Here is a 27,833-nt window from a genome sequence, read left to right as displayed (position 1 = left end):
TTTTTTTAAACTAATTTTGCTCAAAATACCAAATAGAAGATTAAAAGGGCTCTTTTCAACCTCGTCTCTTCAGTTGTGTGAGCTGGTTGAAGGGGGCGGAGTTTGCATCTCTAGTCTGCCCCGAGGCCTATTCTGTAGGGTTCCCTTTTGAAAACGGTGCTGCTTGCTTCAAACTCAGCATGATGCCAAATCTAGTGGAGATAAACATGGATACACTGAATTTTTTTTTTATGTTAAAAGTTCTTTATTTTCAATACAGGAAAGCCTTAATGTTACAAGCTCTTCATTTTCTCTTTGGGTCAGTTTTGTCTGAAAAGTCAGATTCAGCAGCAGTTGAATTTGTCAGATGAGTGGCCACGTCAGGCTGGATGGTGGTGCTGATGACACTGGGGGCCACTGTGGTGTTGCTCTCCAGAGATATCGAACCAGAGTCAGGGATCAGGTCAGTTTGAGATGCAGCATCATCTTCTGCAGTTAAAGTAAAATTCAAGAACTCTCCAAATTGTAGTCTCTCCATTTGACTTTGCAGCACCACTTACCTTCTTCCAGGTCAGATGTGGAGTCATTGTCAGTGATCAGTCCCTTCTCCAGAGCTGCAAGACATCTTATTGTCAAGTACGGTTCTTTAAAGTTCAAGACAGACTCACGTTAATGAGTCACTCACCGAACTTGGATATTCCACTTCTCCAGTGACTGCCATACAGTGCTGGTTTGTAGATTTTTCCCAGCATCAGAGGAATCTCTTCTGCAGGTACTGGTCCACTTTTCCTTGCTGGCAAGACAGTCAGTGGGCCCAGTCTGGCTTCATGGTCCCATGCCTGGTTAGTCTTCAGTGCACTTCTCCACATGGGTTCAGAGTCTTTGAAGGCACGAGGGCCATATGGGCCAGTGAGGCTGGACTTGCTGAAGACCTGGCCAACCTCATTTTGGTTTTTGCAGTAGCCACACAGGTAGTCGTTACCGTCAGCCGAGCGCCACCTTCCATTCATGAAGGTGCAGGCCTTGTCTGTTGCTTCGGCGTCAGTCACTGGCACAGCACTCAAGTGGCATGTGATGTACAGCTGCAAGGGTGAAGCAAAATTAGACATAGTTTCTCTAATCATGCTAAAAAAAAAAACTACAGGACTACACTCACCTCTCCTCTGTCATCGTTGTGGAATTTAAAGGAGTCAATGACCATCTGCAGCTTCTCATCATGTGTTCTGGGCAGGAAGTGGGCCTTTGATCCTGGAAGCTGAGAGTCCACCAAGCACCCATTTTCAATAAAGAGGTATTTGGGATCAGAGTGCATGTCCGGTGTAAGTGTGGCCACACAGCTGCTCAGGAACACCCTGAGCCCCATGTGATGGCCAATTCTGACGGACGCCTCAATGTTGATCGGTTCACCGAGGTAAAACACATTGGCTCCCCTTTCATACAGCCAGTCATTTGTCATGACCATCAAGTTGAAGTTGAGGGTTTCCACTGCAGTTTGGGTAGATTTGAATGGGATCCAGGTTGGCGTCAGTGAGGAACTGGACAGACTGTTCTTCCTTTCATAATGACACTCGACTGGAATTACGGCCTCATCCATGTGAATTATTCCACTGGGAGAGGGAGTAGGTGTGTACATGAGGAGGTTTGTGTAGACCAGAACATCTTCTGCCATCCAGTGTTTGGAGCCGCAGTCGTCCATGGCAACATGGATGTGGTACTCATCTTCTGACAAGGGTACAGCTCTACAGAGGTCATTGGGCTCAACTCCAAGCTGCAACTCATGGCTGGCGACTGGAGCTCCGACTGCAAACAGATCAGCACTCACGATGATTTCCACAGAGTCTGGCTGGCAGTTCACTCTGACAGTGTTCACCAGCTCCCTCTCCTGCTGCTGCTGCTGCTGCTGCTGCTGCTGCTGCTGCCGCCGTTGGGCCACACTGTGAGGGGAGCCGTTGGTCCGCGGCAGGGGCATCTGGGGAGAAACATCCTCGTCATGGTGCAGTTGTGGAGCGTCAAAAGAGTCCTGACAGAGTGCGGACAAAAAGAATCCAAAAAGCAGGTTGCTCCAAAACCACAGAGGCGCCATGTGTCGCAAGTGACACATAGGTACAGACAATTGGGTTCAGACTGCAAGCGTTTGTTGAATGACCCACTAGGCAGTGATCTGAGGAGCCCAGTGCAGCCTTTTAAAGCCCAGCAGAGCAGCAGAACTCAGCTGAGTCCAATTATCTGCTAATCACACACTCACGAACAAGATTAGTGTGGATACTTGCAAGAATCACTTTAGAAAAGGGAAACAATTCAAAAAGGAAAAGAAAAGAGATTTAACAAGTGCTATCAATGTGAACAAACCTTCCACTCCCAAGTCACCGCTGTTTTGTAATTGTGAAATAATAGGTCTTAATTAGGTTTTAAGGCAGGATATCCAGCAATCAACCAGTGCAGTTCACAACCTGAAATACAGCTTTCATGCACTTAAATAATCATTTTCATCTGACTGTGTTGAATATGTCATTTAAGTATTGATATTTTATGGAAAATAATGTTTGACTTTGGATTCTTCTCTCTTCAAAAATCCTTATTTAAATACTAATCAATTTGTTAGTTTTTATGGATGTTTTCTTTGTCTTTGCATAACATTGAAATATGTCCATCTTATATATATATCCATATATATATATATGTATACAAGAAAGAAGAAAAAAACTGTTAGGCTTTGTGGCTTTATTTTTCTTTTTTTGTCAAACAATGGATACACTGAATTATTCGTCTCAGATCTGCATCTGTGATGTCACAGTACTTTGCAAGTCCTTTCAGAAAAACAAAGTGACAAGGTTGTGTTATCTCAAGGTTATTGTTTTTGTTTTGTTTTTTACAGGAAGTAACTTCAGACCTTCAAGGACATTCTCAAAATACAACAAATACAACCTCAGCTAATGAAGTCTCCTTTACGCAGCATGAGTTCCATCATTGCATCTCTCACTGAACCACTTGCTTGGTCTTTGGTGTGATGTCAAAAAGGGTGTTGACTAGATGGTGATGAGACCTACTGAACTGTATGCTGTGACAGATGTAGAATTATGTCATCACCATGCACTAGCTGTAAGCAATATGCAAAATCCGAAATGAAGCCACATTTTATCATCTTCTATGTTTTCTGAAAATACTTCAAAAACAAAGCAGTGAAATAGGAGAATGATGTCCCAGTGATGGTTAGGGAGAAGAGGCCATGGAAGTCCTTCAAAACCAAACCCCTCACACCCAGGACACAGTCTGTTTGAACTCCTCCCCTCTGGACGGCGCTACAGAGCACTGAACGCCAAAACCTCCAGACACAGAGACAGTTTCTTCCCCCAAGCTGTTGCTCTGATGAACTCTCATCACTATAGACCACCATAGAGTCTCAGAGAAATCAATCACTGTGCTATAATAATAATAATAATAATAATAATAATAATAATAATAATAATAATAATAATAATAATAATAATAATAATAATCATGCTGTAACAATGCAAAAAATAAAGAAAATGCTAAAATAATAAAATAAATCAACATATGAAAATCTTTGGTCTCAAGACATTTTGAGATGTTCACCAAATAACCACATGACATGGCCACAGTTATTTCATGATGATTTTCTTTTGCCTGTAAATTATGTAGTGTATTGTATATAAGGAATATTTGTATTGTAAATAAAGACTCAAAGGTGTTTACAGTTTTGTGTGGTGGACCTACAAAGATATTATATGTCCAATTGTTTTTTTGCAACCCAAACTGTAATTTGATATAGGACTTCAAAGTCACCATAATTTTAAAACATTTATTTTAATATATCCCCCCCCCCCCCCCCCCCAAGCAATAAAATCAGCTGGATTTTAGTCATAAAGAAAATCGTGTAAGAAAGTACTCATGTATGAAAGCTACTTCAACTCACTCAGCGCATGATCTTATATTGACACAAAAATAAATTGACCTGATTTTTATTTACCTTTTTTGTCCATAGATCATCATCTTCATCTTTTCTTAAAGTCCCTATTCTGTCAGGAATGCTGTTAAATCACGTTACAGAAGTATAATTCCACACCTATAACTATATTAATGTAAAGCCATTCTAAGTGGCAATATAATATCTGACCACACGGGGGCAACACAGCACAAGTAATTGCACCTGTTTGTGCTTAACGTCACCACTTCTATCAACAGAGCGGAGCTTTGCGCCCTCGTGTGGTCAAAAGTGGTATTGCCACATAGTGACGTTAAATAATCAAACAAGTGGAAACACAATTAATCTCTATGTAAATAAGCTCTTTTGAAATATATGTAGTTTAACAGATAAAATATATAACTTTACATTTATATGAGCACGCCTTTGCTCTCCATAACTGCTTTGATGTTTGCCACGAAAATAACAGTAGGTTGTATCCAATCTGTGAAAAGTAGTGAGAAGGTTGTGATGGTTGGACAGGGGATATAAGCAATGACAAAATCTGACAATTTTTTAATTTTTTTATTTCGGTTGTGGGACAAAAAACAAGAATGTTACCCTAAAATAACATGCTTTGATTGGTTTCAAATGAAAATAAATAGCTACTTTATTATATATCTATTTCTACCATGTCGTGGATCAAAAATGAACACAACAGTACTCAAGTAGTCAGGTTTCTGCTACTGATCATCACAACAAGGCAAACCTAAAATAAATAAATGTTAAACTCTCTTCATATATCCTTCATATATCCTATTTTTATACTTTTATCTCAAATAATCACGGTCAAGGCATTATCTACATCCTGCATCATCAGGCAGCGCAGTATCAAGCGCGTCACGGATGTGAGGTGGAGAAACAGGATATGGGCAGGCAGAGCAGAGAGCAGTAGGTCGGGTGCAGAGGCTGGATTTGGCCCGGTAACGGTTTGTAGGACCTCCAGTCTGAATCACCTCCTGGTTTACAGCACAGAGACACCTCACACCTGAAGAGAAGGCCGAGCATCACTGCACGTGCACATGAACATAGATGCATGCATGCTGAGGGTATGATGCACATCTGCACAAGATCATCAACGGAGAAGTGCATGTGCAATGAGCTAAATTTTGCATGCAGGTTTATCACTTTAAGGGAGTACTAAAATGTGAATGACAGGCGTGACTGAAGGAAAGCATCCGAGTACATTAGACATGGCTGAGAAATACAGAAGTGATACTTGTTGTTTTTCTTTTTCAAGGCTACAAAAACAAATCCCCCTGTTACCTGGTCACACTTTGGATGAACTTCTTTTCATCTTGGTCCAGACAAACAGCAAAAGTTGTTCCATCATTTCCACCAATGACCTGAACCTTGTCCACCTTCACCTCTGATATCGATATGTGCTGTTGGAAAAAGAGGAGTTTCTCACCTGTAATGCACATGTAATTATGTTTCCTTTCAATGCGTCAAGAAAGAAAAACCTAATTCACCTGGTTGTAGCCCTTCTTAGACTTAGAGCCCTGCCTCTTCAGGACCTCTGTCATTACCAGCTGCACACTCTCTTTCGAATCTAAACAGACCAACACAATTAAAGTGAAAACATTGAACGATGAAGATGTACTTCGGTTTAAAGTTGGGATCACTGTGACTCACCAAGTTGCTCAAGTTCCCTGCAGGTTTTGTAAAGATTAATGGATGTGCACACCATGTCTGCCTGGATCCACTGACTCCTCCCACTGACAACCACCTGTATTCACGTGTAAACAGTACAGACATAAGGAATAGTCCGAGCAGTGGTCATGTGACACATGTACTGTTGTTTGGGATGCAGGGTTTGCCTGAAGGAGCAGTACCTTGTTGTAGGCAACACTGAGTGTTAAAGGGACAGCCTCCCGTACTTCATCAATCCCAAACCTTTTGCTGGCAGAACCTTTGAAAACAACACCCAACAGTTTAGTTTAAACGTGTGCACGTGTGCACTGATCTGTACGTCATTGCTGTAGTGCTGTGTTTTGACTGACCCATGGCCCTGACCGCTCTGGTTCCAGCTGTGTGTCCGAGCTCCAGAGAATGAATAAACACTTCCCTTCTCCTCTCTCCTCCAGCCAGAGTCAGCTGTATCAAGAAAAAAACTCATAAGATTTCGTTCAGTGAGGAGGCGGGTATTGATCAGTGGTTGCTGTGTCCCTATGGATGCATCTCCCTGAGGAGATGCTCTGACCTCGGCCTGGTAGAGCTGCACCAGAACCGGCTGGTCCGCATGTCTGGTGTAATAAAGCACCAAGTCAGCCAGCAGCGGAAGACGGTCCACACTGTTTGCACTTGTTGAGTCGTCATCATCCTTGGAAGCAGCCTGGGTTATATCAGAAAATATAGATCGTAGGGAGAGTTTTATATGTACATCAATCTCAGCAGTCACTGATCTCATGTCTGATTGACCAGAAAAGTGGCCTGTACCACACTAACACATTTGTATTCAGTAGTTTAGGAGATGATTTGATCTAAAGAGACTTATAGGGTTGGAACACACTCAAGCAATTAGAAAAACTGTGGCATATCCCTTGAGAGCTTTATCTATTTAAATCGATTAAAAACAGAATAAAAGTATAGAACAGGCTGTTTTGTGTGATGTGAGGAGATGCTACACATAACGACACTCCGAAGAGGAACACAGTGGACCAGAAGGAGCCTAAGCCACATAAACTGAGGTGAAGTAGTTGAGTTTAGACCTTGCTTGTCCCTCTGCAGGAAAATATTAGTGACTTGAATGTGATTCTGGCTTTTTGGGTTGAATAAACACCAAATGCACCTTGGTTTACTGGGCTGTCTGTAGGGGTTTCAAAATGCATGAAGGAAGAAATGCTGTAAGCGAGCTGCAGTAATCAAGGCAAGAGGTCATCGTAATCATGCCCTGTACCAAGAGCTGAAAGGGATACTGAGTCAGATATGATGTATTCCTGATGTTGTGTAACAGAAAGTGACACAACCAAAAGACACGCATGCAACATGTTCTGAGGAAACAACTGGTCATCAATTATGGCACCTAGGTTTCTTGAACAGGTTGGGTCAATATTGAAGAATAAATGTTTATGTTATTATAGTGTTGGATAGGTGAGCTGGGATAATTGTTACATCAGTCTTAGGGAGGTTTAGCTAAAAGGCTTCTTTAGTGCAGATGAAGATATCAGAGAAAAAAGATGAGTCAAACTAAAACAATGGCTTAAAGGCTGCATGGTACAGTTGGGTGTCGTCTGCATATCAGTGTTATGATACTTAATAAAATGTGTTCTGCAATCAGAGGAAGTGACATCAGCATGTAGCGTACCTCACAGAGAACATCGGACGACAAGCTGAGCAGACTGAGGACATTGCGTTCGTACCAGGGATCCATCATGCCCAACATCTGGGCTACATCTGCTGTACCGTCCTCCACCACGGTATCACTTGGTTCCTGTCAGAATGAGGAAACTCAGGGTATAATGCTTCAGCTATTTTAATAAATGAATATCTAATCTTAAATAAGATCAACTCTTGGGGAAATAGTACAGTTTGTCCTTATATCTAAGGCGTAGGAAACTGAGTGACACCGGTCCTCTCACGGTCAAGAGAGCCAAAGATAATGCTGGTCAAAACACTCCCTTCATTATGCTACCACACCTCGCTCTATTCTGTGCCATATACCGTATTGGCCCGAATATAAGACGGCGTTTTTTGCATTGAAATAAGACTGAAAAAATGGGGGTCGTCTTACATTCAGGGTCTAGACATTATACCCATTCACAACGCTAGATGGCGCCAGATATCTTTAAAGCGAATGCTGAACTTAACTCCACAGGCCAAAGTGAACCCCTGTCACGAAGAAGAAAAATAAAAATAGCGGTAAGAAAGAAAAGAGAAGAAAATAAGATAAGAGATAACAGAAGATGGAGAAACGTAGCGACAATCTGTAAAAAAGTGGGTCGAAGATCGGCCAGGTTAACCGGCAGCAGAGGAGAAGTTATGATGCAAATTTCAAGATGATGATGAATGGGGCAAAGAAACATGCTTTTTCTCTCCAATATATTGTTATAATCATTTGTGTCAGATGTACTGTAATTATTTTCTGTATAAAAATTGAATTTGGTGTTCAAAAAGTCTCTTTTCAAACTAGAGTCTTGAAAAAGAGGGGGTCGTCTTATAATCAGGGTCGTCTTATATTCGGGCCAATACGGTACTTTAACTACATTAACCTTTTAGTTTAAGACTATATAAAAAAATGAAGTATATGAGGAGATAAAAGAGGGAATGATATAGATGAGGTAGCAGATATTCTTACCACAGAGGCCGTGGCTTTGGTCAAACTTCCTGTCTGCCCTTCTGTGGGTGTATTTCTTCTTCCTGGGCTTTCAGTTCTCTTTTTGACAGGAACAAAGTAAAACTGCAGTTTGCACATTCTGGTGAGCTGGGGGCATTTACTCTCTTTCTGCTGCAGGTCACTGTATGCTCTGGCAAGCCTCCCGGCCTCTCGGTCACCTCCAAAGACCACCACCTTGACCAGGGTCGGTGTTTCCGCCACATCGTCCTCGTTGCAGCTCAGGATCGGCCTCCTGCGGATGCACACGTGCTTCTGGGGGGAAAGAGGTTGATCTTGTCTTAGGAGCGACCTGGATTGCTTGAGCTGTGACCCTTTCTTTTGAAAGTCTTTGCTGACATCACCTTGGAAACCCATGCTCTGGACCCGGCGGCAATTGCTGGGACTGCGGGGGGTCTTGAAAACCAAAAAGCGTTCGATGCCTAAGAGGGATTTGGACTTCTTCTTTGGTTTCTTTCGAGGTTTTGGTTGGCTGTCGTGGCCCTCCTCTGTGTCCCTGTGCAGCATGTCTTCACTGAAGTCACTTTCCACACCTGATGAGCCAGATGGTACGGACCAACTGGAGGAGAGAGAGGTGCTGGAAAATGTAGAATCCCTTGAGGATGAAGATGCACTAGAGATGCGATGGCTTTGCAGTTCGTTGTCCACTTTGTTAGAGTCTAGCTCATCTTCATCATCTATGCCAGGGTCAATATGATCATCCTCATCTATTCCTGGTCTGAGAAAACAGTCTGGAGTCTCCTCCAGGTCAGAATCAATCCCAAGAATTTCTTTCAGTATATCTGCATACATAAGAAGAATGGGATTTGAGTTGGATGGACATGGATCTACAGCAGAATTAATGTGAAAATCTTTTGTTGGGGGGCTGTTCTATACCAATTAATTACCAAAGTTTTCAGTCTCCCAGGAGCATGTATGGCATTTAGGGATGGGTAGTGCAAACGTCTCCATGGCCCCTGGTAAGAAAAGGTGAAAATGAGGCAGAGGAAGCATTTGCATCACAAATTAAAAATATAATTTAGAACAAGGGTTCCCAACCGTTTTTCCTTGGAGCCCCCCCTACTTGTGTCTAAGACCAGCCAGGCCCCCCGACCCGTACGTACTAGCCCCAAAATAGTCTTTTATTGAAAAAATGAACATTAATTATATTTTTTTGATACATTTCTCTTTGGTTTACTCTGTAGACTTTGTTTTTCTCCAATGTCACCAATGTATAAAATACACACAAAAGGACATAAAAGGACATAAAAATATTTCTGAAAAATGTCTCTTTTAATGTGAGACCAACATTTTTTAACATTTTTCCTTTAACAACCTGTCGGAGTAGATTAAATGTTGAGTAATGATATAATAATAAGGAATGAAACCATTTCCTGTGTATAAAAAACAAAAAATATTCAAGACATTCATAAATTATTCCTAACAATGTCTTATGAATGACTAATTCGCAAATATAATTTTTACAACTGCATAATTTCAAAGCAGACAAAGTTTCGCGCCCCCCCAGAGATCTTTGGCGCCCCCCCAGGGGGCCCGGACCCCAGGTTGGGAGACACTGATTTAGAAGATGCAAAGTAATATTTCATACATTTAGCAATCTCTCACTGGCTTTTTGATTGTATTTTCTGTCTTACCTCTCTCAAGGCAGCCATTCACAGGAACAGCTAGGCCTTCTCTGAGCTTCTCCATGCTGTGGAAAAGCTCTACTCTGGCTGTCCTGTGATTCTCTGCAGAGGCTGCGGTCTCCATGGCATCAGTCACTGCCTTCAGGAGTTGATCCAGCTCCTCGGGCTGCTTTCTCTGGAGGAACGTTAGGAAAATGATTTTTTAGTAAAGGTTTGAACAAGGACAGATCAGGGACAAAAACAGTGACACGTGGTGTTTGTGATTCACCAGGAGGGCAGTGTGGAGTGCACGGAGGTCATGTTTGGTGCCCAGAACGGCCTGAAAGCCGTGCAGGATCAGCGTAATGGTGACGTCTCTGCTGGAACGATGGGCGGTGCTCAGCTGCTCAGATGCCAGCTCAACCTCAGGAGGGTTGTCATGATCTGGACTCACCAACAGAATCATTCTACAGTAATAAAGACATATATCCTATATGAAATGGCTGATTGGTTGCTTTAGTTGCATTATATCCAGAGGTGGGTAGTAACAAGTTACATTTACTCTGCTACATTTACTGAGTAAGTTTTGGCAAATGTTGTACTTTTAGGAGTAGTTTTGAATCACTATACTTTTTACTTTTACTTGAGTAGATTTGTGAAGAAGAAACTGTTACTCTTACTCCGCTACATTAGGCTACGTTGAGCTGTTACTTTTCTTTTATCCCTTTTATCCACGTAAGTGGATAAAAGGTGTTTTATCAAACTCATGACATCACTGGGTGATTCTTTGGGAAAAATGTTTGTTTTTGCATGTTTTGCCACATTTACACAGACTCAAACACACACAGAGTTTCCATGAGTTCATGGGCTTGTTCTAGTTCTGCCTGGTTAAAAAAGAAAAGTACAAAGGCTTGACATTTTGTGCTACTTGTGCTTAATTTATTTTTTTTATGTTATTATTTTATTATTTATTAAAATACTTGAATTTACTTTAAGATTATTTTAATTCAAGCTAGTTTTTATTTTTTATTAATTTGAATTAATTTTATTTTTTTTAAATTTAATTTTCCTGAAAAATAAATCAGACGTTACTCAACAGTTACTCATTAACTTGAGTAGTTTTTTCACCAAGTACTTTTTTACTTTTACTCAAGTCATTATTTGGATGACTACTTTTTACTTCTACTTGAGTCATATTATTCTGAAGTAACAGTACTTTTACTTGAGTACAATTTTTGGCTACTCTACCCACCTCTGATTATATCAATAAATACTCATTACAATTCAACTGGACTTACATGCTTTTAGAGGAGTGAGTGCCCTGGGAGATGCCTTGCTCTGTCATAAGCAGTCGTTGAAACGAAATACCTGAAGAATTAACACAAAATAAAAGTTACAAACCTCAAAGTTACAGAATACAGGGAAACACTTCCCCCTTGTGGTTACAGACGTGCATGAACGCTAATCTGCGTAGAGCAAACCCATTAAACAGCTGTTACATTCCAGGTACATTTCTCTCCAGATTTGTTTGATTTAGATTCAGTTGATGACGTCACTGATTTAAAATGATCTTTTGCCCTTTTCACCCTGAGTTTAAGCTTCTTCTCTTTGAACAGAAGCTTTGAACAACAACAGCTTGGTTCCTGATTTCTTTTCTTCTTCCTTTTTTTTTTAAATTTGAAGCCTTGCACTCTTTTTCATGTTTTAATCTGTCTTTTTAAATGCGATTTTGTTTTTATCTATTTGATTGAAACTGTGAGCTTCCATGTTTTGGTTGGTTTTAGTGGTCATGTTAAATCTTGTTACATTTGTGCATCATAGATGTCATTAAAAAAAAGTATAAATAAAGGAACTTGAACCTCAACCTCGACCTCCAGTAGTGTATCAACAATTTTGAACCACTGACAGGCCAAGTGCTCAGTGCTCATTTTCTTAGCGTTTAGTGCTCTGAAAACTTGTGTCCTGGCATTCATGTCGACGTTAGCAGTACCAAGCATCCCAGGATATCTGCAGATGCTTGACTTGACATGATCGTAATGTTATGTCTGACTGGTGCAAAGCGGCTGTGACCTGGTGCTCGGAGCTCCTGCTGGATTGTCTTCAGCAGGCGTTTGCAGGCGGAGCTGCAAGGCTCCGGCCAGGACAGGAATCTCTGGAAGAGCAGGTAGGCCTCCTGCAGCACATTGCAGTCTGGAGCCACGTAAGGAATCTAGAGAAATCAGAGAAGAACCTGGTTACATTTGAAACAAAACACTGGAAATAGTTTATTAGGTAATGTGTGACGAAAAAGGGATCATATCTGACAGCAACTCACTTTAAGAAGAGCTGAAGAGAACAGGAGAGTAAGAGGCACCACCAGCTCATACTGACACTCCTCCAGCACCTGTAAAATATCACCAATATATACTGAAACATCCCGCCGCTTTCATATCATACCCACGGTGGTTTTTAAGTTCTTTACCTCGGTTGTTTTCCTCAGTATTTTCTGTAGAAGTATGAGGAAGTTGTGAGGATCTCTCTTCACTAGTTCCTCCAAACACCAGCGGCTAATGCACAGTCCAGCTATCACGAAACACACACACACACACACACACAACCTGAGCTGATGAGCTGATGAGCATTTCTCCTTTTAGGTACCATTCTCACGTCAGTTGACAGAGAGAATATTTAGACACCAATTCATTACAGCAAAATGAAAGCTCTCATTTCTCTTGCTGATAAATTTCTGAATGAACTCTTACTCTATTACATAAATCCAAAAAGAGCTTGCATGAAACTCTCAAGTTGGGTCACCACTTTCAATTCCTGTTTTCACTAGTCTGGAAAATGTGTCTGCAGCTTAAGAAAACTCAAATATCCTATCTCAAAAAATTAGAATATTCTGGGAATCTTAATCTTAAACTGTAAGCCATAATCAGCAATATTAAAATAATAAAATGCTTGCAATATTTCAGTTGATTTGTAATGAATCTAGAATGTATGACATTTTTGTTTTTTTAATTGCATTACAGAAAATAAAGAACTTTATCACAATATTCTAATTTTCTGAGACAGTCCTGTATTTACATTTGTTCCCAGGCTTTTACTTAAACTCTGTCAACATTAGTAGAAACGTGTGATTATTTCCTTTCTGGTGGGTCGTATGACTCAGAGTATTTCATCTAAGACTATTGTCCTTAAAAGCAAGTGTGATTTGGGGTCCTACCTTTCCAGAGTTGTTTGTCAGGAGCATCCAGGCCCAGATGACAGAGACAGCGTTCCAGGACGTGCTGGATGCGATCCTCGGTGCACGAGCTCTGCTCCATCGTCTACAGCCGCATCACACCATCCACAGACGAATAACAGAAGACCAACAAACAGGAAGTACACGCTGTGTTATAGCGCTCTGGCAAACTTCCTGTTACAGAGGTTACCATCAAAAACAAATCAGTTTTTCCTTCAGAGAGTCAAAAACCAGGACGAAAGACGGGCTCAGACAGACACTGAACCACAAGTGTCCTCAGCTCAGAGAGCACAGACTGGCACTTCCTACCAGTGAGTCACGGGCTGTGCAAAGTGGGCCGGACATGAGCGGCTGAACAACCACAGCTTCTACTTTTTCATTCTTAAAATTAGCTGCCTGCTGGCATCTGATTTCAGATGACTCAAAACTGGGCTGGAAGTGAATCATGCAGAAGAACAACTTCCCATTTGCTTCTCAAAAGGGCATCTTTGAGGATCAAATGCAGAGAAGGGACTTGAAACTCCGAAGCAGCAGTTGTGGATTCAAAATCCAAATCCAAAAACGCCTGGAACTCGTCTTGAGCCCATCACATGGCCCTTGCGGTCGGGCTGCACGGACCTTCAGAGGCGAGCGGCTCAAACAGCAATAACTAGATTGTAAGAGAGATGGCTGCTTTAAATCACAAGCAGAGATCTAAGGGAAGGCTTGTTACGAGGCTAAACTCCACTTAGACTGCTACGTACATCCTAACTGGATTAAAGTGAGCATGTTGTTAAAGAAAAGTACTTATTTCATATATTTGGTTGTCTGGATTGACAGATATTTGAATAACTCTAAAGCAGAGGTGTCAAACGTATTCACATTCATTACTCAGGTAGAAGTATAGATACTAGAGTTTAAAAATACTCCTGTAGAAGTTGAAGTATCAACTCAAGCTTTTTACTCGAGTAAAAGTATAAAAGTACTGGTTTCAAAACTACTTAAAGTATAAAAGTAAAAGTAATGTAAGGGGGAAAAAAGCCATTAAAGACAAAAGCCATTGAAAATGAATGCATCTTAGTATAATGCAAATATATTAAAGAACCATATATGTGTACTATTGAGCATTAACATGTGTTTCAGAGAGCAGGAGATATGATGACTAGTTGCCTATAAGTTTTGTAATGGTGCAAAAAGTCAAACTTCAGAGGCATGTTATCATTTATCCTAACCTTTATTGGAATGTACATCCAAGTTTAGTTGCAGGAATCTGAGGGAACGGATGTAAGAACAAAACTGGACAAGAACATCTGAAACAACCACAACCAAATTCACTCTATCCGGATGGAGCAATTTAACTGGATAGTTTTTTTTTAAAGGCCGAAATGAAATAGAGTAACAAGGCTGTTTTTAAAATGTAAGGAGTAAAAAGTACAGATAATTGCGTGAAAATGTAAAAGTAAAAAGTCGTCTGAAAAATAATTACTCCAGTGAAGTATAGATAACCAAAATTTCTACTTAAGTAAGGTAACAAAGTATTTGTACTTTGTTACTTGACACCTCTGCTCTAAAGTAACGCAGCCGTTCACTGCCTCAGTTTAAAAAAGGACAAGCGCTGGTTCACATTTCCAGGGACTGTGACATCACAGACCCAAATCAGAGTACACTTATTCATCTTCCCTGTCTTTGTCTTTATACCTCATTTACCTCATTCACCTCAACGACAAAGGTCTGCACTTGAAGTTTCCTTTGAAGTGGGAAGAGCAAGGCTGTAGCACTGATTTCAAAAGAGCCACACTGGGGGCAGAGTTAAGCATCTACTATCAACAAATGTGTAAAGGCATGACTGAAAAGGTTGCTTTTTGAAGCGTGCATGTCATTAAGATCTCAGGAAATGGTGTCAACACTTGAAGAAAGGTCATAAGGCCGGATGAGGCAACTGCTGGGAGTTGGTACAGGCAGTCCCGAGCAACATGTTCTGCTTGTTTTTACTCTGCGTGGGTCGTTTTAATTACGCCATCTCATGGATCTACTGAAGGAGTAGGAGGTTCTCTCTCACATGCCGTCTGATGTCTCACACTTTAAATCCCCTCCTTCTCTCCAGCTCCCTTCCACAGCATCTCCATCTATAGGTCAGGGGTCGTGTTATGTTCATCACACCAATATCTCCATGTAGGCCTCATACGTGGAGACTGATTAGATCGAGAGTCTGGACACCTTCATTGTATGAGCTGACTAAATTACTTAGGGCCCGAGCACTTACAGTGCGAAGGCCCTATTGTATCTGTAGGAATTTTTATTCTTTCTTTCTTTCTTTCTTTCTTGAACGTGCCCCAAAAGTCACCAAATTTTGCACACAAGCCAGGCCTGGCGAAAAATTTGATATTTAATAGTTTGCATTAATGGGCGTGGCCTAATGGCTCAACAGCCCCTAGAAAACTTTGTGTCTCAAGCCCCACAATACAGTTTGACGTACATGAACGAAAATCGGTACACACCTGTATCATGTCGCAACTTAAAGAAAAGTCTCTTGGCGCCATGGCTGAAACCAAACAGGAAGTCGGCCATTTTGAATATTTTGAATTAATCGCGTAATTTTGGCGCAATTTATGCCATTCCTTCGGCAGTTAATACGGCCCGAACCGTAACGTGCACCCAGGTGTGTTATACATCAAAATATGCGTCTCCATCCTGCGACTATGCGCATAACTTTTCTCTTTCAAAAGCGTTACCGTGGCAACGCTAGACGCCAAAAAGCGCACCCCCCCTTCATCTGTTTGGTCCATATTTGATAGTTCCCCAAAGTCAGCAAATTTTGCACGCAAGCCAGGCCTGGCGATAAATTTGATATTTCATGGTTTGCATTAATGGGTGTGGCAAGATGGCTCAACAGCGCCCCCTAGAAAACTTTTCTCTGCCATAACTTTTGAATGGTTTGACATAAAGACTCGTGGGTGGTGTCATCTGACTCGGTTTTGAATCCCTTGACCATAATTGCTGTGAATTGCACGCACGAGGGCCCATTCATCGCTGCTTGCTGCTTTAATTATAGTTGTTAAGATAAGATAAGATAAGAAATCCTTTAATAGTCCCCCAGAGGGGAAATTTGTTACTTCCTTGCTTGCAGAAAATTATTTCAAACACACACACCTGCAGACACACACACACACACATAACCACCACAATGAAACAAGGAAATGCAGGATATATATCTTATTTTGAGCGGCTCTACGCTCTGCGGTACCTTGAATATCCCACTTCAGCAGAGAAGTCCATCAATTGTCCGCAGAGGAAGCAGGTGTTGATCCATTGTGTGGCGTCAGGCTGCTTTGTCTTGCCCTGCCGTAGACAAATATAACAGCGGCTGCTGAGGTTGGCTGGCAGGAGGGCTCGCTGCTGCAGTCGGACTTCTCAATTCATCATGAGCTGATGTGTCACGTGCACGCTGGTCCACCTGCAGCGTTACACGAGCCGCTCAGACAGTTTCCACATGCACAAAGGATTATTATTCTTGAAAGCTATAAAGGCAATGTTAAAAATTACTTATAGATTCAGAAAATTGACATTTCTTTACATACTGTGAAATTTATAAAAAGCAAATAACTTTAATGGACAGTTTTAAGTTTTCCCAAACCTGAACTGAAGGAATTTTATAAAACAGCTTTGGTCTAAATGTATCCAAGCAGACAAAATACTTACAGCTCTGCACTTGACAAGCAACTTAATGATGATTAACGGGTGGGTTTTCTCCGCGGGTCTGTCCTCTTCTCAACACACATGTAGCTTTGAATTCTTGATTGCACCAACACCAGCTTTACGTTTTTAAAGAAGGGGAACAGGAAATGTGCTGAACTTCAATAACACTTCACAGTTAGAGGTGATGAAAGTTGTGTAACAGAGTTTTGTTCCTGCTACAGACACAATCACATATAGATGAAATGCAGGGGCGATTTTAGCATCAGAGCTTTGGGGGGGCTCAGCCTCCCCAAAGTTCATGGACCACAGAACCCCTAGGGGGGTCCGGGGGCATGCCCCCCCGGAAGAAAAATTTGTAGATTTTAAGTAAAAATGGATCAATCTGGTGCACTTTGAGGTCAAAATGAAGGGACTAGATCTATGAAGACCTATACACATCAATATCTTCTTTACTGTTCTGTGGTTTTACAGCGATGAAAAAATAATTGTTTCCCTATATATATTCTGCATACAGGTTATGGTAGAATTTTGCTTGCATAAATAATACCAAAATCACTTCAGGGGAGACTCAAGTAAAGTAATATTTTGCTTTGTAGCCAAAACAAAAGTAAAATTAAATCAAATCAAATGGAACTTCCTAACTTATTGGCTGGAATAATATTCCGACAAGATAATATACTGTAAGCTAAAGCAGGAGTTTGCAGTCAACTAGTTGAAAAGCAGCCACTTGCGATTCTGAAGGGCTTAATTTCTTTCAGAAGACAAGAGACCCGTTTGAAAATATGTTCTTCACTTATGCCCATATTGTTTCTCAAAAGACATTGCATCCATTTAGACCCGCTTTACTGCGAGATAGCATGATGGCTGGCTGGCTGGGTGTGTCATGGTAGCCTTGCCTATAGTCACCTGTCTGGCAGGGACAGTGACACGTTAGTTTGTTTAGCTACTACAACGGTATGCGCTAATTTGCATATCAATATGCGCTAATTGAGTAACTAACGACTCTGACTGCTCAATGCTCACCTCACAGTTTCATCATGAGTGGGGACTGGGGAGAACGATTGTTGACTGTGAAGGGCTACTTCGTTGCTGCAGTGTGTGTGTGTGTGTGTGACCTGTGTGAAGTGAAGGGATTAGGCACATAGATGGAGGAGGGAGCGCCTGGCAGTAGCGGTTCTAGAAACTTTTCGGGTGGGCTGAGTCAGGGCCCCCTTGGTGGGCTGAACCCCCTAAATGTTTGTCAGCACACCCTAAGAACATAGAGGGGGGAACACACACACAGCGCATTGAGTGTAATCAGAAACTGCTAGTAATGACCACCAGAGGGGGAAAAAAAAAAAAAAAAAAAAAAAATTGTCTCTATTTTTTTGGGGGGGCTGAGACTTCTTTTGGGGGGGCTCAAGCCCCCCCAAAAAGGGCCTAGTGGCGCCCCTGATGAAATGGCACCTAAGCAACTGTGGACACAGGGGACCAGTACATGTAGGTGTTGTAGTGGTTACATTTCCAAGAGATTCACTTTAAGAATGGATTAGTAAATGGATGAAGAGAGAGAGAGATAAAACTCACCCACGACAGCGGTGAACAGTGTTCTGGATCAGGATCATCCAGATCAACAACAATCACAACCAGCGAGCACAGAGAAACAATACAGAGACCACATCCTCCTCCCGTGTTGGTGCTTTTCAAAAATAGACCCCACAACGGCACGAGCAATAAGGCTTGTTTTTCAAAACAGGAACTGTACGTGTATTTAAGCCGAACTGGTGGATATGTTGCATTGTGCTGATGTCATAGGAGGAGTCTTTTACAGCAGGCAGGACCCCCCAGCACGGGTCCACGTCCAGCAGGACTCTACTGTCTGGTCCTATCTGCCAATCAGAGGTCTCTTTAAACCCCCCTCTCTCTCTTTTCCTCTCTCTCTCTCCATCTCTCTCTTCTTCCAGTGATCGATCTGAGTGTATGTAGGTATCTTTGACCTCGGCAATAACTTCTGGAAATATCAAAGACGCAGCTCGAGCTGTGAACATGTGGACTCGTTTACTGTCTGATAAAATAACGACACAGTTGATTGTTTCTAAAAAAAAAGGAAAAGAAAAAGGTTGTCAAAATATGTGTGTTTCCTAAACAGAATTGAACAATAAAGTTAAATTCAGTTTAGGAAACACACTTTATTTTTGATTGGTAATAAAGCCATTCAAAAATAAAAGATTTCTCATAAAATACAGTTATTCAGAGCACATTTTTTAATCCATTTATATAGAAATAACAGAAGCAAACTGTTCCTTTGCTGTCAGCAACTCCAGGAACTAAAATATTGCACACTATATTATATAAAATATAAATAAATATGTAACCTGGAACCAACAACCAAACAAAAACACTTATTGCAGTCTTTGGTTGAGTGATAGATTGAAGCTCCCGCATCGATGTCGGGAGAGTCGGACCACTGTGAGAAGTCTAAACTAAACTAAACTAAACTAAACTAAACTAAACTAAACTAAACTAAACTAAACTAAACTAAACTAAACTAAACTAAACTAAACTAAACTAAACTAAGTCTCCTGCAGAGCATCTTGAACAGAATCTTTTCATGAACCGAGCCAAATCAATGCTGACCTCATTAACACGGCTGACCAACATAAATAATTCCCCATCATGATTCTACCTCCACAAGCCCGTACAGTAGACACTGGACACCACGGGCGTACCACCTGATCCACTACCCTTCTCATCACTCTAAAATACCCTTAATCTGAGACATGGGCCTTTTTTTCGTTGCTTTGGAGTCCAGTCTTTCAGATAAGGGGGTTTCCTGGTTTTCTTACAATTACAGAGAAGTTTCATTCTTTGAGTTTTCCAAAGAAATTGCAACTTGTGTGAGTGGAAATTCCCTTACTTTCAACATTTAACAGCTCTAAAGTTGAATTAAAAAAAAAAATTTCAGCAAACATTTCAACTGTCTGATCGTGGTCATTTCTACAGGTCTACATTTCTTCCTGGATATAATGGTTCAGTTTTAACCTACCAGGTTGAAATGATGTTGGACAGTTCTTCACCTAACTTCAGGAGTTTCAGCCATCTCAGTTGTTTTGTTGCTCAGTAAGGACTACTATTTTAAGCTTTCTGAAACAGAGTCATATCTTTTTTTTATCATGACCGCACGCCACAGGATGTGTTGTCTAACATGGTTGTTTGTGGGAGGAGAAGCTACTCAGTGTATAATTTAGGATTAAATAACTTGTTGTCTGCTAAAATATGTCTGCCACTGCAATACTTTTCTTATCTTTCAGCCAGGCAGTCCAGGCCAGATATATATTCATATTTATTGCTACTTCCAGGCTTACGTTTTCTTTTTTTTTAAGCTGTATTTCTCTCTCAAATGGTTGTTTCCCTGAATGAAGCACTTTGTGTTGCACTCTGTTTCTAAAAGTCTAGATACATTTAACTGAGTTGAGTTGAGTAGATTTCTTTGTTTTTGAAGTGTAAACTGAATAGAAATATAAACCATTGAAGCGCTTTACTTGGAGAGTTCAAGTGTGTTTATTTCAACGTCTTCTTATTTGCTTGAGACTGTCAGTGTTACACGTATCTTAAATACTCAGAAGGATACTTCAACTGTTAGAGTGTTTTCACAAGAAACCTACCCTTATTAAAAGCTGTGTCACCCTTTGCATCACTTCCTGCCCTAGTAGTAAGTAGTACGTTATGAGGAAGGTAGAGTCTTTATTTGTGTGTTAATGACGAAGGTGTCGATTCAGAACTAGACTTGTAGTCAAGATCGCCTAAACCGAGACCAAAACACTACCAAGACCAGAGAGTGTCCAGACCAAGACAAGACCAAGACCAAGACCAAGACCGACCAATTTACCGATCAAAAACAAGTTATTTTGTCATCTTGCATGAGTTGTAGAACATCAGCACCATCATGTCAGCTGCTTAGTTTCCATGAGTCTGTATTCAACTGCAGCACAATAACACAGAGAAGTGGATGTCTTATGTTGAACTCACTTCAAATGTTTCCATCCATCAGCTGAGATCAGATATGTGTGGCGACTGCATTACTGCTATTTTCTACACTATTGGAGGATTGACTCCAGTGCTTTTAAGGATTGACACGACTATTAACTATAGTCTCAAAGTCACCTAGCAAATTAACCAGCCTCCAACACCCCCCTCCACCTCAGAAAATTCTGAATAGTAAATGTTACTGATTTAAATTGTACTTTATTTGTAGATGAAACGTGAATTTTAAATATTAAAGATACACACAATTATCGACTTGAACTTGCATTATTTACCATTATAGTAGCAAAATTACACCATAGACTAGCATCACTGAAATGGCAGAGACCTAATGCTTAATCAATCAGAACGATATGTAAATATTATTCAAAGGCCAATGATGCCATATATTTATTCAAACAAGGCCATTATAAACACAATACTGTAATTAAATACAGACACACATGCAGATGCAACAAAATATTGAATAAAATGCAAAATACAAAAAGTTAACACAACTGTACATTAACAAGAGGAAGAACTGGTGATCACAATGGCATCTCAATTAGTTCGAGACATGGTGAGACCGAGACAAGACCAAGACCACAAAAAAGTGGTCTCGAGACTTACAAGTCTATTCAGAACTACAAGAGACAATCTGAGACAATGTGCAACGCCTTTACCCCAGAGCGAGCTGCGGCTGGTCTCACCGCAGCATTCAGCATGTAGTTTACAAAGTTGACCACAAGAGGGCGCTGGTCCCTCTTGGTCGGGAGGGGAGCGGACCAGACTCCGACTCCGCTACCCAGAATGAGCGGACCCTCTTTTTTCTTTTATAACTGAGAGGGAATAAGACAGAAAGAGGCAGAGGTGGGCAGAGGTGTGACTGAGTGGACAGACGGAGGCAGAGAGACACTCAGAGCAAATTGAGCATTTGCCATCTCCTGTTTCTGTATAGTTTTTCAAAGTGGGGGGGAAAGTTGAACTATCGCACCTTTGTCGTGCGCCTAAACGGGATAGGCTGTTTCTCCAAATACTTTGGAGTCACACACTTTGAGACCAAACAGTAGCCTATATTTGGAGGTGGCGGTCTGGCTGGAGTTTTATTTGCCTCGTAAGATTATTTCCAACACATTGAGCATCTTTCTCGCACTTGCCTCTGCTTTTCCATGTGATTCTCTTATAATCAATACGATGTTGTCTTGATTTGCTTTTAATATTGGAGTTGGAGTGCTGTGAACTGATAAGTGTGTCTTCCCTGCATTTCAGCGCGTCGGTGCGAGCGGTGATCGGGTTACAATGAGAGCGCGTCTGGAGCTGTGGCTGAGCCTGCTGGCGCTGTGCGCGCTGGCCGGAGGCGCGTCCGGCGGCTACGGGCTCAGCATGTTCGCCGCGCAGTCCTCCCCCCCGGACCCCTGCTACGACGAGAACGGGAACCCCCGGAGGTGCATCCCCGACTTCGTCAACTCCGCGTTCGGCAAAGACGTGCGGGTGTCCAGCACCTGCGGCGGCCCCGCGGCGCGCTACTGCGTGGTGACCGAGAAGGGCGAGGAGCGCGCCCGGGACTGCCACACCTGCGACGCCGGGGACCCCAAGAAGTCCCATCCGCCCGCCTACCTGACCGACCTCAACAACCCGCACAACCTCACCTGCTGGCAGTCGGAGAACTACGTGCAGTTCCCGCAGAACCTCACCCTCACCCTGTCCCTGGGGAAAAAGTTTGAGGTGACCTACGTTTCTCTGCAGTTCTGCTCCCCCAGACCGGAGTCCATGGCCATCTACAAGTCCATGGACTACGGCAAATCCTGGGTGCCGTTTCAGTATTACTCCACTCAGTGCAAGAAGATGTACAACCGCCAGAACAAGGCGGTCATCACCAAGCAGAACGAGCAGGAGGCGATCTGCACGGACTCCCACACCGACATGCACCCCCTGACGGGGGGGCTGATCGCCTTCAGCACCCTGGACGGACGGCCGTCGGCGCACGACTTCGACAACTCCCCGGTGCTGCAGGACTGGGTGACGGCCACCGACATCAAGGTGATCTTCAGCCGGCTGCACACGTTCGGGGACGAGAACGAGGACGACTCGGAGCTGGCCCGAGACTCCTACTTTTACGCAGTGTCCGACCTGCAGGTCGGAGGACGGTGCAAGTGCAACGGGCACGCGTCGAAGTGCGTCAAGGACAGAGAGGGGAATCTGGTGTGCGAGTGCAAACACAACACGGCGGGACCGGAGTGCGACAGGTGCAAACCTTTCCACTACGACCGGCCCTGGCAGCGCGCCACGGCCAGGGAGGCCAACGAGTGTGTCGGTAAGGCCAACCCCTCTTTACCTTTCTCTGTGGAGTTATTTATTATTATTACATCCCTCCCCAACTAAGATATTAATGTCACATCTGGTTTAACAAGTCAATCACGCCGGATCACTGTTTTCTGCCGTTACGCACAAAAAAGGGCAAATTCTGTTGTTTATTTGCTCATGTGCGCACCTTTTCCTCTTTAACTATAGTGAAACTCGTTGGAAACGAACTTTATCAATTTTAAAATATATTAAGGAGTCATCTTAAAAAAAATTGTGACTTGAACGATATTTATCTAAGCGATGAGTTCAATGTAATTGTGGATGGATCAATTCTAACTGAGGCAAAGAGAAAAGAGGCCCAAACGAGTCGTGAACTTCCAGGGCATATGAAGGAAATAGATTCTTGAAACTTAATATTGTCAGGCAGTGACATATTAGGAAATTAATGCGATTGATTCTCATTCTTATTCACCCTTTCCATAGAAGTACAAGAACAGTTGAGATGTACATGAATTCAGGAGCTAAATAACCTCCAGATATGTATGCCACGTGTGTGTGTTTGGCAAACTGATATTTATTCTAATGTCAAATGAATTGTTTCCCGAAAAAAGCAAAGAATCTAAAATTAAACATCTAACTTCCCCAGCTCTTTAAAGCGGTTCAAACAATGCTTCATCTGCAGTACTATTAACTGGAAGGGGTTCAAAGTGAATATTTGTTTGAGCGGTGCCATCATTCTGGTCTCAGTGAGTTTTGTCAGCGTCATAAAAGCTCCATAAAATATCCCAACAGCACTGCAGAAGAAGTGTGAGGCTCTACTTGTTTTTATCAGAGTTTAATGACCATCCATTTTTATGTTTTTGTCAAGATACAAACAGAAATTATCTTGTCAGAGATGGACTGATTAATTAATAGGTTGATTATTGACCCTTTTTTTAACAATCAGCATTTGCCAAAATAAAATATGCATCAACCTCGTGATATGGAATAAAAACATACTTGTTCAAAACCAAATGACTTTAAGCAAAAGTAGTCTGCACTGTTATCACTATCTTTAAGGAGCCTGTCCCATACAGATGTATGTAATAATAGCTATTAGTATTTTATTAGGTTGTGTTAATCGTCAGCTTCATTTATGTGAAAGAGACTAAAAAATAAATATCCATATAATTTCAATTTTGCTAAAACAACAAGACCAGGAATGTAAAGGCATTGTATAAAACACATGTAATCTTTCAAATTAGTATGTTAATTTCAAGTTTAAAGCAACACCTCAAAGAAATCCTGACAAAGCAGGGAAGTGTCTCCAACAAAGTGTCCAAGCGCGTTAATTGCGTTTTCCCTGCGTTTCCGACGGCGGCAGCAGGTTGAATGGGAAGGAAACACTGCAGCTGCAGAGATACACACTGCCTGGGCGTGTTGTGTTTCCATAAGCAGGTGCTATTACAGATCGGGCGGCCGATTAGGGAGGTTTTATTGACATTTTTTGGCACGTAGCGTATAAACTGCCACTTTAAACTATTGAGAGCGGAAGACAAAGCGCGCTGCGCGGTGCAGCCAGCTCCGGGTATTTATTGTATCCAGTGAGCGTATTCCCCGCGATGCCTATTTTGGGCTGAGCGGGAGGGCTATTCCACCGACACCTCAGGCCCCTCCGAGCTTCAGGGGGGTCAGGTCTGTCTGGGAGTGCAACAAGTCCCGGCACTGCCATGGTTTGCTCAACCAAACGGAACAAGTGAACAAGTTGTTCCCTTTGGCCTCCGCCTTTCGCCCGCATGTGAGCGCATTTGGCTGAAACAAAAGGTTGTCACTCGTGGCATCCATCTCTCTGTCAGTGGGAGGCCCCCTTTCACCGTCTCACTTTTTTGTGCAAGTGGGGTGTCATCAGATAAAACTGCAAAAGAACCGGACCGAGCATGTCTTCCAGCTAGGGGGGGATAATAGGAAGGGTGGTCTGACACCTAAAGCATGAAAGAAGAAGAGCCCGGGGAGGGGCCGCTGCCTTTCAGCGCCGGGTCCATATGGTCTGGCAGCAGGGGATGCAGAATGGCCTGTGCTAATGATCTGTCTGCTTTTGTCCTCCCCTGATTTAGAGCAGCACAATATTGAAGGAAGGAAGGCAGAGGAGAAGATGTGGTTATGGGAGAGTTGGTTTTACTTATTGGTTTGCAGGAATCAAGGAAGTCAGACAAAGCAGAATTCCTGTGTGACTCTGCTCGGTGCAGGGCTGCCATCATCTTTGTCAAAAGGCATTTTCCCTGACAGCTGTCACATTCCTATCAGCTGGAGGCACAGGACTGGATAATTTGTCCACAACACAAGAAGGGCACATGTTTCCCCCCCCCCTGAGGACTCTGATTGGTCACAGCAGTCGTTGTTTTGTGTCCACGAGAGCAGCGGCTGACCGGCGTCTGGAGGAGAGGTTTTAGTCTAAAGTGACTGCTAACATTCATAAGTGATTGCAGAACATGTGTGAAGAGATGCTTAACTCCAACTCCTTAACTCCAGAAATGCAAAACACCTGAATAGAGAAAAAAAAGCAGCTAGAATACTAAGCTTTTAAGAGCATATTAGTCTAAAAGTAAAAGGGACAAAAATCCTGTATTTGCTCATATGAATTACAGATTTAAAGCTTTCCAGTTATCTCAGGAATCAGTGCATTAAATGTGAAACTTAACACATTTGTCAGAAAGGTCTTACATTCTTGAAATCTCTCTGAAACAGCTCTAACCTTGTTGCTTTTACTGATGCATGATAATGTCCAGCCAAGAATCCATATTCATTTTTCTATTGTGGAATGAACACAGCTGAGAGAAGCACACACACACACACACACACACACACACACACACACACACACACACACACACACACACACACACACACACACACACACACACACACACACACACACACACACAGCAACGTGTCCCAGGCAGCTGCTTCATATTCTCTTCTTGTTCAGCGTAGCGCTGACCCCTGACAGTCAGGCCCCCGCTCCGCTCCGGCCTGACTGATGGGCTGTGAAGGAAACTGTGGGAAACTCCTGCTTGCCAAGTGGGTTTCGAGGCAAGATGAAAATGGTAGTCTCAGCCACTCATACGTGTAATCTTGCACTTGTTCAATTTCAGAGTTGTTTTGGCTGTCACTCTGCCATGGGATGTTCTGTTTTAATATGGCTGTAAGTCAGCTGGAGGCTCCATCCGTCTTGTTTCCTTACACTTTTGATTTATTATCCGAGTGCATTTTCCCCTTCGCCCTCGGTGTGCCTGTTCTTATGGCTGGCGGGCTTTCATGTGGCTTTTGGTGTATTTCAAACACATTTTATGAGACCTTTCGTTTCATCGAGCCATGCAGGACGCAGATCTGTGTGGATCAGAAACTTAGTTAGTAGAATGTCGTTTTTTTGGCATTTATTATGGTATTTTTTCTGAAAAAGAGCCACCCAGAACTGATTATAGCTGCATCAGATCTTTAATGATAGAGGGTAAAATCTGCTCACAGTAATATTTAAAGAATCAAAAGGTTTAATGGTTAATATAATAAAAGAGAATAATAAATTTGATACTCCAGCAGTGTCATCAGTATTTAAACTCTTGGTGAGTGGTTTTAAAGCATTTTCTCTGTTAATTGTACTTACATTTTATGTTAATTTGCATCACATATCTGTAAAAGTCATAGTTTTAGGTTCATTTGAATTTGTGCAACTGTAATTTTTACAAAGTCGAATCACATTTCTACTTCTTTAAATATCAGTAAAGCCTCTCAACGATCCATTTGTTCACCCAGACTCTTCAAATAAGTCAGAGTGTGTGCACTTTTAGAAGCAGATTATTTTCTGGGCAGGGTGAGTAGGGTCTGAGAGAAGGAGTACATTACTTTACAACAGAGCCGTGTTGTTTTCAAGCACGGATCAGTGGCTGAAAGCGAGCGCTGACTCCGTCTCTGTTGAAGGTGACTGCACCACCCGGCCCTTCCTCGCCGGGCTGCCAGGTTAGGCCGGGCCAGGCCTGCTCACCATCTGGGTTTCCTTTCAGCTGCACAACACCAAAGCTCATGTGATGGGAGAGCTGAAAGAAAGAAAAAAAAAGCATCCTGGAGGCTGATGCCGTTATTCTAGCGCTGGCGGAGGATAGTCAGCTACTGCCATTGTTTGGGGTATAAGCTGACACATATTTGTGGCTTTGATTATTCTTTTTTCTGCATATAAAATGAGGCAACAATAGCCGGAGGCCTCGGCTATTTCTGGGTTTGGTTTTGCTTTGTTGACTTTTTTAGTGGGTTCCATCTCTGAATGCATTATCTCAACATGATAGTAATGAAAACTGACTGAGTTTCCAATGATGAGACAGACTTTACCCAGGAAAACTCTGTTCAGTCCCCCGATAGGGAGCAGGATACTAAGGAGCGTCTGTAGCAATAAATAAGGAGTAAAATAAGCATACTAACAAGTAGGGATGGGCGGTATGGACTAAAAAATGTATCACGATAATTTCTGGCATTTATCCCGATAACGATAAAAATTACGATAAAAAAAATACCAATTCAACTCCACCTTTGTAACTATAAATCTATCTCGCTCTCAGATCAGCCATGTTTGTTACACAAAAACGTCATCAACAAGAATTTATCCTTTTTTCTTTCTTTCTTTCTTTCTTTCTTTCTTTCTTTCTTTCTTTCTTTCTTTCTTTCTTTCTTTCTTTCTTTCTTTCTTTCTTTCTTTCTTTCTTT

General features: G+C 42.1%; 3 protein-coding genes across 6 annotated transcripts in view; 1 reads left to right on the top strand and 2 right to left on the bottom strand.

Moving 5' to 3' along the window:
• Positions 1-283: 283 nt before the first annotated feature.
• LOC133421571 (zona pellucida sperm-binding protein 3-like) lies at positions 284-2,062 on the bottom strand. The gene is made up of 4 exons (XM_061711224.1): positions 1,136-2,062; positions 665-1,061; positions 540-623; positions 284-468 (listed from the first exon to the last, which is right to left on the bottom strand). Exons 1-4 carry the CDS (start codon positions 2,060-2,062, stop codon positions 284-286), a joined length of 1,593 nt encoding a protein of 530 aa, XP_061567208.1.
• A 2,439-nt stretch (positions 2,063-4,501) lies between these two features.
• Positions 4,502-23,001, bottom strand: LOC133421437 (phosphoinositide 3-kinase regulatory subunit 5-like). 4 transcript variants are annotated; one of them, XM_061711038.1, is made up of 20 exons: positions 22,533-23,001; positions 16,800-16,912; positions 16,345-16,554; positions 13,104-13,206; positions 12,360-12,460; positions 12,213-12,281; positions 11,969-12,107; positions 11,197-11,266; positions 10,188-10,365; positions 9,929-10,094; positions 9,182-9,250; positions 8,259-9,076; positions 7,269-7,394; positions 6,165-6,296; positions 5,965-6,058; positions 5,797-5,873; positions 5,597-5,690; positions 5,434-5,513; positions 5,228-5,346; positions 4,502-4,949 (listed from the first exon to the last, which is right to left on the bottom strand). In XM_061711038.1, the coding sequence occupies exons 4-20, from the start codon at positions 13,201-13,203 to the stop codon at positions 4,802-4,804; spliced, it is 2,580 nt and encodes an 859-aa protein (XP_061567022.1). In that variant the 5' UTR covers positions 13,204-13,206; positions 16,345-16,554; positions 16,800-16,912; positions 22,533-23,001; the 3' UTR covers positions 4,502-4,801. The 4 variants fall into 4 exon arrangements, with proteins under 4 accessions (XP_061567022.1, XP_061567024.1, XP_061567025.1 ...); XM_061711040.1 differs by having other exon boundaries at positions 16,345-16,439; XM_061711041.1 differs by lacking the exon at positions 22,533-23,001 and adding an exon at positions 19,822-20,252.
• Positions 21,651-27,833, top strand: part of ntn1b (netrin 1b) — a 55,051-nt gene continuing 48,868 nt past the window's right edge. The window contains exons 1-2 of the mRNA XM_061711042.1: positions 21,651-21,912; positions 22,068-23,112. Coding sequence (XP_061567026.1) covers positions 22,098-23,112 — 1,015 coding nt within the window. The 5' untranslated portion in view covers positions 21,651-21,912; positions 22,068-22,097. The remainder of the gene's footprint in view (positions 21,913-22,067; positions 23,113-27,833) is intronic.

Source organism: Cololabis saira, chromosome 21 (assembly GCF_033807715.1).
Source record: "Cololabis saira isolate AMF1-May2022 chromosome 21, fColSai1.1, whole genome shotgun sequence".
In the NCBI taxonomy this organism is placed as follows: Eukaryota; Metazoa; Chordata; class Actinopteri; order Beloniformes; family Belonidae; genus Cololabis; species Cololabis saira.
The sequence above is the reverse complement of the archived record's forward strand: the minus strand, read 5'-3'. Positions and strand labels throughout refer to the sequence as shown.